This window comes from Cercospora kikuchii, assembly GCF_019650295.1.
Source record: "Cercospora kikuchii DNA, contig_00002, whole genome shotgun sequence".
NCBI classification, from domain to species: Eukaryota; Fungi; Ascomycota; class Dothideomycetes; order Mycosphaerellales; family Mycosphaerellaceae; genus Cercospora; species Cercospora kikuchii.
In genome coordinates this window covers 671,340-684,452 of record NW_025408583.1, presented here as the reverse complement: position 1 = coordinate 684,452, position 13,113 = coordinate 671,340, and the positions used below count along the sequence as shown (strand labels likewise).

The 13,113-nt window shown below is 52.8% G+C and overlaps 3 protein-coding genes across 3 annotated transcripts; all 3 read left to right on the top strand.

Moving 5' to 3' along the window:
• Nucleotides 1-6,309: 6,309 nt before the first annotated feature.
• On the top strand, nucleotides 6,310-8,187 carry CKM354_000250700 (uncharacterized protein; the record flags this gene model as incomplete). Its single annotated transcript, XM_044797668.1, has 2 exons — nucleotides 6,310-6,585; nucleotides 6,640-8,187. 2 exons carry the CDS (start codon nucleotides 6,310-6,312, stop codon nucleotides 8,185-8,187), a joined length of 1,824 nt encoding a protein of 607 aa, XP_044653603.1.
• Nucleotides 8,188-8,917: 730 nt separating this feature from the next.
• Nucleotides 8,918-10,621, top strand: CKM354_000250600 (uncharacterized protein; the record flags this gene model as incomplete). The annotated part of the gene is made up of 1 exon (XM_044797667.1): nucleotides 8,918-10,621. One exon carries the CDS (start codon nucleotides 8,918-8,920, stop codon nucleotides 10,619-10,621), a length of 1,704 nt encoding a protein of 567 aa, XP_044653602.1.
• A 782-nt stretch (nucleotides 10,622-11,403) lies between these two features.
• CKM354_000250500 (uncharacterized protein) lies at nucleotides 11,404-12,384 on the top strand (the record flags this gene model as incomplete). The annotated part of the gene is made up of 1 exon (XM_044797666.1): nucleotides 11,404-12,384. One exon carries the CDS (start codon nucleotides 11,404-11,406, stop codon nucleotides 12,382-12,384), a length of 981 nt encoding a protein of 326 aa, XP_044653601.1.
• Nucleotides 12,385-13,113: the final 729 nt, after the last annotated feature.

Sequence of the window (13,113 nt, the reverse complement as noted above, 5' to 3'; positions counted from 1 at the left end):
GCGGGGACTGTTCCCTTGTTCGGATTGGGAAGGCGTATAGCTGCGGTTCCGGCGTAGGTAGCGTATAGATCGTAACCTGGTCGGAGAACGATACTCGTTTTTGTTTCCTAGGGGCAGGGAGGTTTTCTCGTTTTAGGATCGTTTGGCTCTGGTGCTGTAGGCGTTCATCCCCCTCTTTAGGCAGATCACCTGACCTCCTGGTCAGAGAGTCGGGTTTTTGGCCTTGTTTCCCTGGTCGGTAGGTAATCTGGAAGCGGAAACGGGACAGAAATTCGGACCAGCGCGCTTGACGGCGGTTAAGTTGCTTTGTCGTCGTAAAGTATTCCAGATTCTTGTGGTCGGACAAGACTTTAATCGGGTGTTCGGCTCCCTCGAGCTCAGGGCGCCACTCTTCGAAACAGCGGATAATAGCAAGCAGCTCTTTATCGTAGATCTCGTAGTTACATTCGGCAGGGCTATGCTTCTTTGAGAAAAAGGCGATAGGTCGTAGTATTCCTTCGTTATCGTATTGGGAGAGGATCCCGGCGGACACGTAGTCGGAGGCGTCGGTTTCGACGATAACTTCCTTAGTCCAATCGAACGGGGCGAGTATCGGGCCTTCTACGAAGGCTTGCTTTAGGTCGTCGAAGGCTTTCTGGCAAGCGGGAGTCCAGGCGAACGGAGTGTCTTTACGCGTAAGAGCTGTGAGCGGCTGGCAGATTTTCGAGAAGTTCCGTATAAAGCGGCGGTAGAAATTCGCAAACCCTAGGTAGGACTGGACGTCGGTAACATTCTTCGGTTCGGGCCAGTTCTGGATTGTCTGGATCTTTTCGGGGTCCATCCGGATGCCGTTTTGGCCAACGATCATCCCTAGGAACTTAGTCTCGTGTTGGAAAAACTCGCACTTCGATAGCTTTGCGTAAAGACCCGCATCGTGCAGCTTTTGCAGGACAGCCCGGACGTGTTTTTCGTGTTCTTCTCGGGTCCGGCTGTAAATCAGGATATCGTCAAGGTAAGCAGAGCAGAACTGGTCGAGGAATTCGCGCAGAGTGTCGTTAATAAACCGCTGAAAGGTTCCCGGCGCGCCGGTGAGTCCGAAAGGCATAACGAGGCTTTCAAATAGTCCGAAACGGGTCCGGAAGGCAGTAAGATATTCTTGCCCTTCTTTCATACGGACATTATTAAACGCAGAGATAATGTCGATCTTTGTGAAGTACTTCATGCCGCTAAGATTATTTAGAGTCTCGGTCGTTAGCGGGAGCGGGTATCGGTCCTTAACCGTAAGCTCATTTATCGCGCGGTAGTCTACACAGAGTCGTAGGCCACCCCCGAGCTTTTTAACGAACAGGACAGGTGAGGCGACTGGGGAGGAGCTTGGTCGAATAAAGCCCTTTTTGAGGTTCTCGTCGAGCCACTCCTTTAAGGCTTGTAGTTCATCTCGAGACATCCCGTAGAGGGGGCCGAATGGCGGTTCAGCGCCCTCTTTTAGCTTAATATCGTGGTCGTACGGGCGGTGTGGAGGAAGCTGGTCGGCTAGCTTCGGAGAAAACACAGAGCTAAAGTCGCGGAGGCACTCGGGCAGCTGTCCTTCGATATCGGCTTTCTCTTCGGAGGTAAATATCGACTGCAGGTCCTCGATCGTCGTATAGCAGAGGCGGTAGCCTTTCCTCTGGTACTTCGGTGCAGCATAGAGGCTTGCGGTTCGAAAGGAGATATTACAGACGTCGACGAGTTTATTCTTCCTCCGGGTAGCTAAACGGGGGACCTTCCGGGTATAGACCTTAACCTTAGCGGGGACTAGTGAGACGTTACAGTGTGACTGGCAGTACGGGCTGTCAAATAATAGAGTAGCGTTAGCGGGGCTAAGATTCACGCTATGGCCTTCCATCCAAGGATAGCCAAGAATCATCGGGCAGCCGCCTAGCTTCGTAAGGCGAAAGACAACATTTTTTTCGGTATGTTCGCCGATTCGCAGGGCGCAGACTGTGCCGTACTTAAGAGCGAACTCGCGTTCTCCCTCCTGGTCGTCGACAGGCAACATATAGACCTCTTTCTCGAGAGTCTGGATAGGTAGGCCTACCTCAGTAGCCCACTGCAGGTCGATAAGGCCATAAGCCTCGCAGCCGGTATCTAGTAGGGCGTAGTCGGAGATTTCGGAGCCGTTAACGGTGGTAGTAAACTGAACCTTTGGGGAAACGGAGCGGTCAAACTTATGTGGCACCCTAAGCGCTGTAGCAGAAATACGGAAAACCTCTCTCTTTAGAGGGTTAGGAGCAGTAGGCGGGGATCCAGAAGACAATTCAGAGGGTAAACAATGCTTCTTACTCCGAACAACGTCGGGTAGAACGCAGGGTCGGTAGCTAGTTGCGGGGGCAGGTAAGGCCTCGCGCACACTTAACGCCGGGTAGCGACTGTTACCAAGCGTACGCCTTTTTCCGACGTGTTCGGAGACGGACTACGGGCAAGAGGTAACTGCGGGGGAGATCGTCCTCGAGAGGAGAGGGGTGAAGCGGTGCGGGTGGTCTCGTTAGCCCGCCGCTTCTCTGCGCGTCGTTGCTCGTCGCTAAACTGTTTCCAGGAAGGGCGGGTGTCCGGTTCGGTGCAGTGTTTCACCTGGTGGCCTGGCTTGTGGCAGCGGAAGCAGTTTCCGGTTTCTTTGTCTGTCCTCTGGTTCCTCTTAAACCGGTCGAGGTCCATAGGATCGGGCGACCTCTCTTTAATAGCAGCGGCGTAGGTTTTCTCGTTACGGGCAGCAGGCGGAGTAGTCGGTCGTAAGGTGCGGGGGTTCGGGATAGCAGGGGTTTGGTTATAGTACCGGCGACGGTTCTCGAGGTCTTGCAAGTGTGCGGCGAGCTTGAGGTACTCTCGCGTCGGTGGAGGACTATGGACGAGCATCTGTTTAATCTCGTTCGAAACGGCTTGTTCGAGGAGCGTCGAGAGAGATTCCTCGGTCATCTCAGCCTCTAGTCCTAGGCGTTGAAACTCGGCGAAGAAGGCAGCAAAGTCCTTATTAGTTTGGCGGAAGCGGAACAGGTCGGCGCGGGCATTATTAACACGGTTCGGGTCTCCATAGGCGTTGTCGAGAATCTGAAGAACGTTCTGGTAGTCTGGAAGTTGACAGATCCCGTCCTTAATATACGGTAGGATCTGAGAGTAAGGAATCCCAGAGAGGCGGCTTGTTACGTAGGATATACGAGACTGGGGCGTTGCGAAGCGGTCGCAGTTTACGAACATCTTTTCGTGTATCTGAGAGACAAAGCGGCGGAGGTCCTTGCGGTCGCCGGTAAACTTCTCTGGGTCGGGTAGCTTCTCAGATCGTTGGCTAGACTCGGTAGGTGCGGCAGGAGTAGGCGGAGTCGTTCGCGGAGTAGGATCTGCGCTCTTCTTAGCGCGCGTGTCGGCAGGTAGGGACGGCGGGGTTTGTACGATAGGTTGGGCGAGGTGGAGGGCTCTCTCGACCTCTATCTTTGCTAAGAGCAGTTCCTCGCGGAATTTCGTTTCCTTCTCTTCATACGAGCTCTTCTGGAAGTCGATAACGGCACGTAGTTGAGAGATTTCAGTACGGGCGGACTGGAGGGCTTCTTGGGTCTCGGAAGCGCGGATTTGTTCGCGGACAAGCTCGTTCGCGAGCTTATCCTGGCCGTTATCGTGTTCGTCGATATAGCGGTAGGCGGACTGGAAATAGGCGTACCAGAGGGACGGGTGGGTAGCGGCATGCTCAGAGAACTGAGACTCGGTTTCCGGGAGGAACGGAGGTAGAGGGCGGTCGACAGCCATACCTAAAGGTAGGAGCTACGTAGTGTCACGGGCGGAGGCTAGCAGGAAGGTAGGTATGGTTGACACAGGTACAGTTGCTACGGACAGGGCTCAGGTGCTCTGCGCTACCATATGGGTAGCCCGAATTGACAGGACGTAGCTCGAAGAGAGGAAGGGAGAGCTTTCTCTCTTCGAGCGTACAAGTGTGCAGGCGCTCCCGTGCTTCCCGCGCACGTGAGCCGGGGCCGGCGTTACTAACTTCCGCCGACTTCCAGGCAGTCTTATGTCTACGGGCCCAGCCCGTGACACTTAACCTATTAAAATACGCTAATAAGATACTTAATAGATAGATAGATAATTCTTATACGCCGGTCTACCTCTTTAATACTAGAGTAAGCAGCACGCTCTTTAGATTTCGACCGAGGGAAAAGCCTTCGAAAAACCCTCGCCTTCCTTTTACTCTGCAGCCTGCGTAGCCGCTTCCTTTGCCTCTGTTTTTCCTTCGGACAATACTAGGTATCTAGCGAGTCCTCCTCTCACCAGGTCCTATCTTTCCCTTCTTCTCTCCTCCTCTCCTCCTAGTCCTCTTTCCCTGCTAGCGAGAACTGTTCTAGGACCCCTTCCTGGATAAGCCACTTTGCTGTTGCATGTAGTCCCCTCTTTGTGTTTGCTAAGTCCTTCCAGTTTGTAGATCCCCCTGCTTGGAATAGGAGGTGTCTCCTCTCTGCCCATCTCGGGCAGAACATGCATACATGCTTCGGTGTTTCATGTCCCTGCCCGCAGTCACAGTCTGGTGTGTAACCTGGGACTCTCCTCTTCGCGAGGTATTGCCTCATCCCAATGTGCCCTGTTCTGAGGAGTGTGACCATTGTGCTCTCTGGTCTGGTGAGCCCTTTGTGCAGAGCTAGTCCTACAGTGGAGGAGGTGGTGGTTGCCCATGCAGGTGGCTGTTCTCCTCCTGCTCTGGTTCTCCTCCCTTCCTTTTCTCTCTCCCACTTCCTGTTCCACTGGTGTTTTGCCCACCATGCCTTGTGACCCAGGTGTGTCTGCCAGCATATAATTACACTCGTTCCTACAAACTTATGTAAGGCAGGTAGACAAAGTCTGCCCACGCTTTCCCGCTTAGGGACACCTCTGCGCCTTTATCGCTTCGAGGGAGAGGCCCCAGGCCAAAGCCCCTACCCTACGCTCCATATACTGTTTGCTCCTTAAGCCTTGGTTATGCTCTTTCGGACTTCAGCGAACTGAAGACCGGTCGCCTCTCTTCCAAGACCGACATGCGCGTCCGTCCTCTCGGGCTGAGCAGACAGTGTCTCAGTCGCTGCCATTGCCCACCACGCCCCAGGAGAATGACTCCCTTCGCGTTACCATACCGCATCTCTTTGGCTATGGCCGGCCATGTCTCGCAGGCTTGCTCGAGCGTCTACTCCTAGCCAGGCAGCAGTGCTCTTGCGTTTCCACCCACTAACCAATGTATCGCCTCCTCCTCGCCTCCTCACGCCTTGCACCCCCTCCTTCTTGCCTCGAGTCTTCCCTTCGGCTCGCCTCTCTGTGTCTCCTTTGCCTGCTTCTCTATGTGGGCCTTCCTAAGTTTCCGAGCTCTTCTAGGTGACTGCTGGACTAGGTGTCCTTCTTTGTAAGGCTGTGCCCCGGGCAAAACCCTCCTACTCGCACCTGAGCAATCGACAGGCCCCTACGGGCTTCGTAGCGTTACTCCGAGCTCCATTGCCCGCCAACTAACGCCTCCCTTCTAGCTCTTTCACCTCGGCTCTTCCAAGTGCATAACGCATCTGCTTCCGGCCTTAACAACGCGTACGCTCTCCGAGTCCCCTCAAAGCCTTCCAGAGGTAGGTGGTTCGGATCCAGAGACTGCATATTGGGTGACTTGTTGTCCTTTTGGCTCCAAATACCCTCAGCTGAGGATTCCTCCCATACACCAGAGGTGTCCTATCGACGCCTAGGAGTTCCGCGGCTCTTTCGCACGCTCACGATTAAGCGGACCTGTTTCTAACGCAGGTAGGTCGTCGTCGGATGGTTTTCAAAACCATTTCGGTGGTAGTCCTCTGTTCGGAGTAGTCTTGGCGAAACCGCACCGGATTTCGCACTCCACCACTCCGCTCCACCATGCCGTGCACTTTGCCAGCACGGTCGAGTTGCGAGCTCGACCGCCTGTTTCCGCCTGCGGCCGCGTGGAGGCGTGCAATCGGTCTTCGCAGGCTAAGATACTTAATAGCTTAATAATTCTATCTAGCTAGTAGTAGATATTAAGTATCTACTATATAGGTTTGCTACCTATAAACAGAACAATAAAACATATAGAGAAGATATAAGAAGAGTCTCTAATTAACACAAGCTAACAGCTTGTCGGAGCGCGGTGTCCTATAAAAGCATTTGTTTGTACACTCTTCGAATTGTGCCGGGACTCTCAAAGGCTCCGGAAACGTTAGTATTCTGCAAGATAGACAAAGCAAGCCCTATCGCTTCAGTACACAAAGAACGTTTTATGTAGAGACGATCAGGCTCTAGCAGGAGTTACGACACTATGAATGTATCACTGATTAGTATGCTAACAAGATGAATTTGCTGGCCCGAATACAGGCTTGGTGGCAGGGCGAGCCACATCAGATTGCCAGTGTTGCTCCACGATCAGAAGCCGCTGAGAGACCAGCACTGCGACATGTTAGGGAAGGAACTCAGACCGCTGTAGTACATGACCGCGTCGCATTTGTGGACCTTCTTGCACGTAGTGCCGAGCTGAGATTCACAAGGCGGAGGTTGCTTGAAGCAATTGAACGATACGAGAGCGAGATTCTGCCACTTCAGGCGAATATGCAGGCCGACAACGATTATGTGGGTGCTGTTACAGCTAGCCACATGACGGCGGTGCACTAACGGGAGTCATAGCTTGACAACATTAATGAGTATAGAGCACCTGAAACAGAACCGATGATCGCAGAATACGAACGAGACGCTGCAGAGACAAGAGAATATCTGTACGGGCAATTTGGCTACCTCGAGAGAATAGAACAAGCCCGAAAAAGACTGACAGCTACCGAGGCTGCTTCTTCTGATGTCTGGAAGAAGATCCACGCATCTACGAGGTACTGGGTCGCCCATTCCGAGCCACGTTGTTTCGCCGGGCTGGATTGTGATGACGAGCTCCAATTTTCGTTCGTAAACATCAGTTCGGGGGCAGCGCGCCTCGAGTCGAGTAGGAAATTGGTTCGACAGACAGCAGAATCGGCTGCACAAGCCTGTCAAGCCTTGATTGCGGCGCGAAGAGACGCCCGTAAACAAGATCAAGCTTTTGCCCCGTCAGAGGACGCAGAAGCAAGAGTGAAGCTTGCTAACCAGAATGAGAAAAAAGCTCGAACAGAATACAACCTTGCGCGCGAAGCATTGACCCTGGCTCAAGCAGTTCAGATTCAGAGAGAGTCAAACTTTGTGGATACAGATTTACTCGACGCCCTGATCGACAATGGAGTCTGGAAGGACGTACATTCTCCGAGGATGTCTGAGCTCAGCAACCTCGATATGATTTCGCAACATGAGCCGGAGATGAGAACCCCAAGCCCATTTGTGCCCCACCCAATCATTCAAGACCTCGAATATACTCGCGAACAGGTCGCTCTTGCTGACGGTAATATCAACGAGTTGAAATTGAACTGTCAGAGAGGCCTCGTCAATTATCTGGTACTCTACGGACTAGAGGGACGTGAACGATGGAACGAGAGTTTTCGACAGGACTACGAAGGCATGTCGTTTGAAGCTATCCTGGAGGAGGAGGAGCAAATGAGAGCGGAAGCGCAGGAGAACTATACGCAATGCAAGGCTGAAGCAAAAAGATTGGATATCCAGGATCAACCGTTCACACCTCCCGGGTACGCGCCTGTTCCCGCTCACATAGCCTGCTATCCACCGGAAGACACTGGCTGGATCGAGAGCGTGCAACAAAGACAACGACCGAAGGTCATGAAATGGGCAGCAGGGGTCGCGAGAGGCAGTCCAGCTTCATTCCGAGACAGGACGTCAGTAGACCTCCTTGGAAGTCCACGTCGAGCAGACTCGTGGCCCATCCAACAAGGCAGCAGCCCGACATCTTCCAGAGCAGGGCTGGTACAGCGAGCCAAGAACGCTAGGATTGCTAAGACAAAACAGAGCACGAGGGAGAGGAACCGTGCAAGCAGAAGGATATGGCAAGAGCGACTGAGGAAGACAATGAAACAGCATGGTCGTGCTGCGAAGTTCGTGGGTGAGGAAAACTCAAAGATTGACTGGAATAGCTTTTATCCTGATCTAGATGCGCCACCTCAGCAAGAAGTTCCAGTCCAACAGGTTTCGGCACACCAGGATGCACAGGAACAGAGTGCAGAGGAGAGCAACTCAGGTGAGAGCTACAACTCTAATTCGACTACTGGTATGTTTGTGCAAATGTATGGTAGGCTACCATGACCACATGTGCTAGGCAGAGGACAGAAGCCTGGAGAACTGATAGTTGAGCACACGAATCGATGCATTCTTGTTTTACGAGATTTGTCTCGATTGTTCCACTGGACCATAAACCAGACCTGAGCGACTTGTTTCTCATGTTTGAACATGGCTGTGGACGATGGGAAAACCTTGTTGATAATCCAAATGTGCATGCAATGTTCAGGTCTGGCAGGAGCGAACCTTCCAGCCCAAACAACGCAAGAAGAAGAACAGGACAAAGTCTTCTTTTCTCTGCTTGCTCAAGCTCTGGCCGTCACTCATGGTCTATCTCTATCTTTCGTAGAGCTTCCACTCGGTTTTGCCATGGATGTCTGGTGAACGCAGGTGACCTGGCCAGACAAGTACCGCTAGCCGACGCTCATTCACTTCAACGCCAAGACTCGCGCTGCGTTCACTGAGCCGGCCCACTGCCTACTTTAGGACTGAAAGCAACGGCCGACATCAGAGTACCGACGCGTAATTAAACCTCATCGTCGGCACACCACGGGCCTTGCACATTGAATTTGCTCGGTGCACGCGCCACCTCCTTTACATCCAGCGCGCTGGGGCCTGGTCCTCGAATCAGCACGACGAAGATCGTACGCCTTTGACGCACACCGAACCACAGCACATCTATCAATAGCAGCCCTTTCAAGAAGCAACATCAAGGACGGCAAGGACTCGAGTCATGGCGTCATTACCAATACCCAACATGCCCAAAGACGACAATGCCGCTGGTGGCGGATCTGAGGCTGTGACGGACACCGGCGTCGACGGCAGTCCTTCCGGAGCGGCTGCTCTCGACAGAAGCCCTTCGAAGCGCTCAGTTGGGTATCAGACTGCTGGTGGTGGAGTTGTTCTGGGCATGCCTGCTGAAATCGCCTGCAACGACGACGCAGCGGTTCTTGATGCTCACAAGCTTGAGACGACTGGTCAAGAGCATCACACGCATATTCCTGGTAATCAACTGGGAGGGGGCAGTCTAGAGCGGCTGTCGATTCTGGAAGTGCAAGAGAGATACGAGACGGAGGTGCCATATTGCAGATGTGGGGGACCATACTTCTGCGAACGACACCTGCGTATGCCTTGGGATCCATCTGCGGATGACCGCGACTTTGATGATGATTTCTCTGCCAATCATCCAAGAATATGGGAACACCACCCCGAGATTTCTGCAAGCAGAATAGCGGCTATTCTCTCCGTCAACCGCTTCTACGTACACTTCGTTAACACTCGAGGCAACTCGGACGCGGAGAGCCCTGACACCGATCCCACTGGTTGGATACAGACTCAAAGAGAGCTTGTACTTGGCTTTATGCTTATCATCAAAGCCATCCTTCCTGAACATCGCATCAAGTTCCCTGATGCAGCAGAGGCTTTGACCTCTGACGAAACACCAATCACTGGGCGCGACTTGGAAACCGATCTCACAGACGCTGAGCGAGACGATTACTTCAAAGTTCTGAAACTTATGCGTTGCATTGTCCTCGGTCATCTGTCACCATTCGAACAAACACAATTGCTGGCGTTTGTGGGACATGAGCAACACATATTGTGGGACATCAAATGCCGCCGTCGCGGATGGTCAAACGATCCAGAGCAGAATCACAACAACACCGTCAAGAATGGAGGTTTCGCATGGAATATTTACTGCTGCGAAAAGAGTGCGTCAACTTACGACTCTGAAATGGCAGTTCCCTGTCCGGCTGCGCCTGAAGAAGTCCGTACAGTCTGGTGCACATTTGTTGAGCAGTTTAGAGCCATGTGGGTTCCCACTGATGGCAATGCTTACGGTCCTCTTGCCTTCATTATCTTCACGGTTTCGAGCTCTGCCTTAGAAGCTATGAGTCCTGATGAACGCGGTCTATACATCGAATTACTACACAGCAGCGATGCTCGAGCACAGAATCCAGGTGATGCGGTTATCGTTGAAGAGGCAAACCTGCTCAAGCCCGGCTGCAGATCCCTCTTGAGGATTGAGCCAGTAAACTTCGCCTGGTCCGAGACAATGTCGGAGCTCAAAGCCGAGCAAGTGGATGGAACACAGGAGGGAACTGAAGACCGGTCTGCTGATGAGTGCGTCATGCACATGTCGGAGGAAGGCTTTCGTAAGCTCGTCGCTGAGTACCAAGACTTTTACCTCAAGAGACTCAAAGGGGACTTGAGAAAGATCCTTCCCAGTGCAGTCCCGCAGTCTGAGATAGCTTCTCACATTATGACCTTTCCACTGCAGACAGAGGAGGCCAATCCCATGGCCGGAGACGAACAGCAAGGAGAAGCAGACGCGAACGCAGAGCTAGCTGCGAACGACGTTGTCGCTGTTGCAGATCCCGACCAGCCCGAGAGAGTCTCTCGTAAGGTCAAGCGACCTATTCAGGAGAACTTTTCTGGCCAGGCGACGCGCAGCAAGTACTAGTACCGGCTACAGGGACGCGTAGCTCTTCGGTCCTATCGACGTTTGTATTCTTCAATGCATGGTGTGGGAGTTTGAGGGGTGGGTTTCGGATACGTTTGTGTTGATGTGGCTTGTAATGCATGTGGTTGATGGCTGCCGCGTCATCGAGAGCTTGTAAACAAATCGAACCACAGAGCTTTTTGGAGCATGATATGCTAATAGAAGATGGAAATTCGATTCTGAGCCAGTTTTTCATGGTCAAAGGAAGCAATTGGTTAGAGACCCGTCGAGAAAGGAGATGTTCTCACTTGCACGCCACAGTAACAAAGCATTCCTGTTCTACGACCACACTTTAATCAAAGATCAAAGGTACAATTACGCGCGCCTTTCAATGTTCAGAATCTCGAAGACAATCAGATCACATCCCGAACGTATGGTGAATCCATGTGACTTGGCAGGCAAGACCGTTGTAGGCCGACCCCCATTCACTTTAGCGCCAAGATCTCGCTTCGTTCATACGGAGGCCCATTGCCTACTTTAAAACCAGAAACCACGCGCTTTACCGAGACACCAGCACGCACCAAAGATCATCGGCGGCACACAGCTGATGTTGCCCTTCTGACATCACCTCGCAAACTCGTGTCTCCAACCAACTCGAGTGTCATCGTCTTCGAACTAGAACGGCGATCCGGCTACGCCTCCGTAGCATACCACACCGCTGCACAGTCTTGGCCACGCTATCCAAAGATACAACATTGAATATTACGACAACTCGAGGCCTAGCGCCGTCGCCAGGATCCAGCATGCCTCCGCTTGGTGATGCCGCTCGTGGCGGCTCTGAGCCTAGCAAAATCTCCAACAGTGCCCCAAGCGTCGGCCACTCTTCGACTCAGGACGATGTGTCGACAATCGGCCCGGAGTTGACAAACCGCGACGTCAACACGACAGACAACGTTTGGACGAGAGCAGACGCGGTCCGATTTGTGTTACTCACTATCAAGATCTATTGTTCGGGCAGCCCCGAGGAGGTTCAGGACTTCATCACCGGAAGCGCCATGTCCGCGGATCACTCTGCTGAACCCACCGTCATCGATCCCATCAGCGACTCGAGCATGAGCCGCCACAGCGGCAACTTTACCGAAAAGCTTCGAACGAAAGGAGACATCGCCCTCTTCATATTGGTTACGATCAAAGCTAATCTCCCTCATGATCCTGACTTCGAAGCTCATTTTGAACACCGCTTACACGACACCACTCCACTCAGTGGGCAGGAAGACTTCGATGTCTTGAGCGATGAGGAGTTCGCTTGGTACCGGAAATTCTTGAACTTTCAGCTAGAGCGTTTCCACAAAGCTGAGGAGAAGTCTTACGCCCGCTTATCGAGGGACCCTGAGCTGAACCGCATCAGCACAATGAGGAACGGTGGCTTCACCTGGATAGAAGTCAGCTCTCCTGAGTCTGCTCCGAATTACGGTGCTGGAATGGCCGTCGAAAGCCCGGCAGATGACCTTTGTTACGACTCAACGTCCGGCGTTATCATTCGAAGAATGAGGACCGTCTGGATCGCGAATACTCCCACTGGCGCGGATCCTGAGGCTTATGTCCTGTTCACAGTTCCAAGCTCTGGCCGGGACAGCCTGCATGCTGATGATCGTGACAAGTGCATCGAAGTCATTCACAGCAGCGACGCTCGGGCATTGAACCCGAAAGGTGTAGTGGACTTGTTTCTGACAAAAGTGCGAATCCGCACTAATGTCAGATGTGGAAGGGTATATGTGGCTTGATTTCCAACTCTCCCCCTAAGCCATGTATGCCATGACAGGAGGTGTTGTCCCGAGCAGGTTTCGAACGACTAGAGGCTGTTCTGCGTAGCTGTTTTGGCTTGCCGTATCTTTGACGGGTGCCTTACCCTTTAGTCGTGGAGGGTGCAAACTTGCTGTTGCCTGGCTCTAGACATTTCATGCTCGCTATGCCGTTTCGCATCAAGTGAGATGAGCCCATGGCCGAGCTCAAAGCTGATCAAGCCGAGGGCGTGGCCGAGAATTCGAAAGGCGGATCTCTTGATATCGCAATGCGCATGTCTGCTGTGGGCATTCAGGAACTCCAGAAATTTCGCAACGGCCGCTCAGCTACTTTTGTCCGGCAGGAGGGAAGAGCATTGCGTCCCCGCTACGATATTGACACATCGGCAAACAACGACTATGCGCTTGCAACTGAACAGCCCGACATGAGCCTTCAAGATGTGGCCAGTACAGCTCAGAGAGAGGATACCGTACCTCGATCCAGGGCTGAGCGTCGCAGATTGCAGAGGGAGAAGGATGCGAAGTCGAAGAAGGCTTCCGTGGCTGCTAGAGGCAACAGAGGCTAGAGCTGCGGTGCCTGTTGGCAAGCCAGTTTGCAGCGGAGTGGGCTCTACATGGAAGCAGCATTCTGGGTGCGTCTCTCGTACTATACACAGAAGGGAAGTGTTTCTGAATGGATGTTTAAGGAGTGTCGGGTACTGAGTTTGAGCC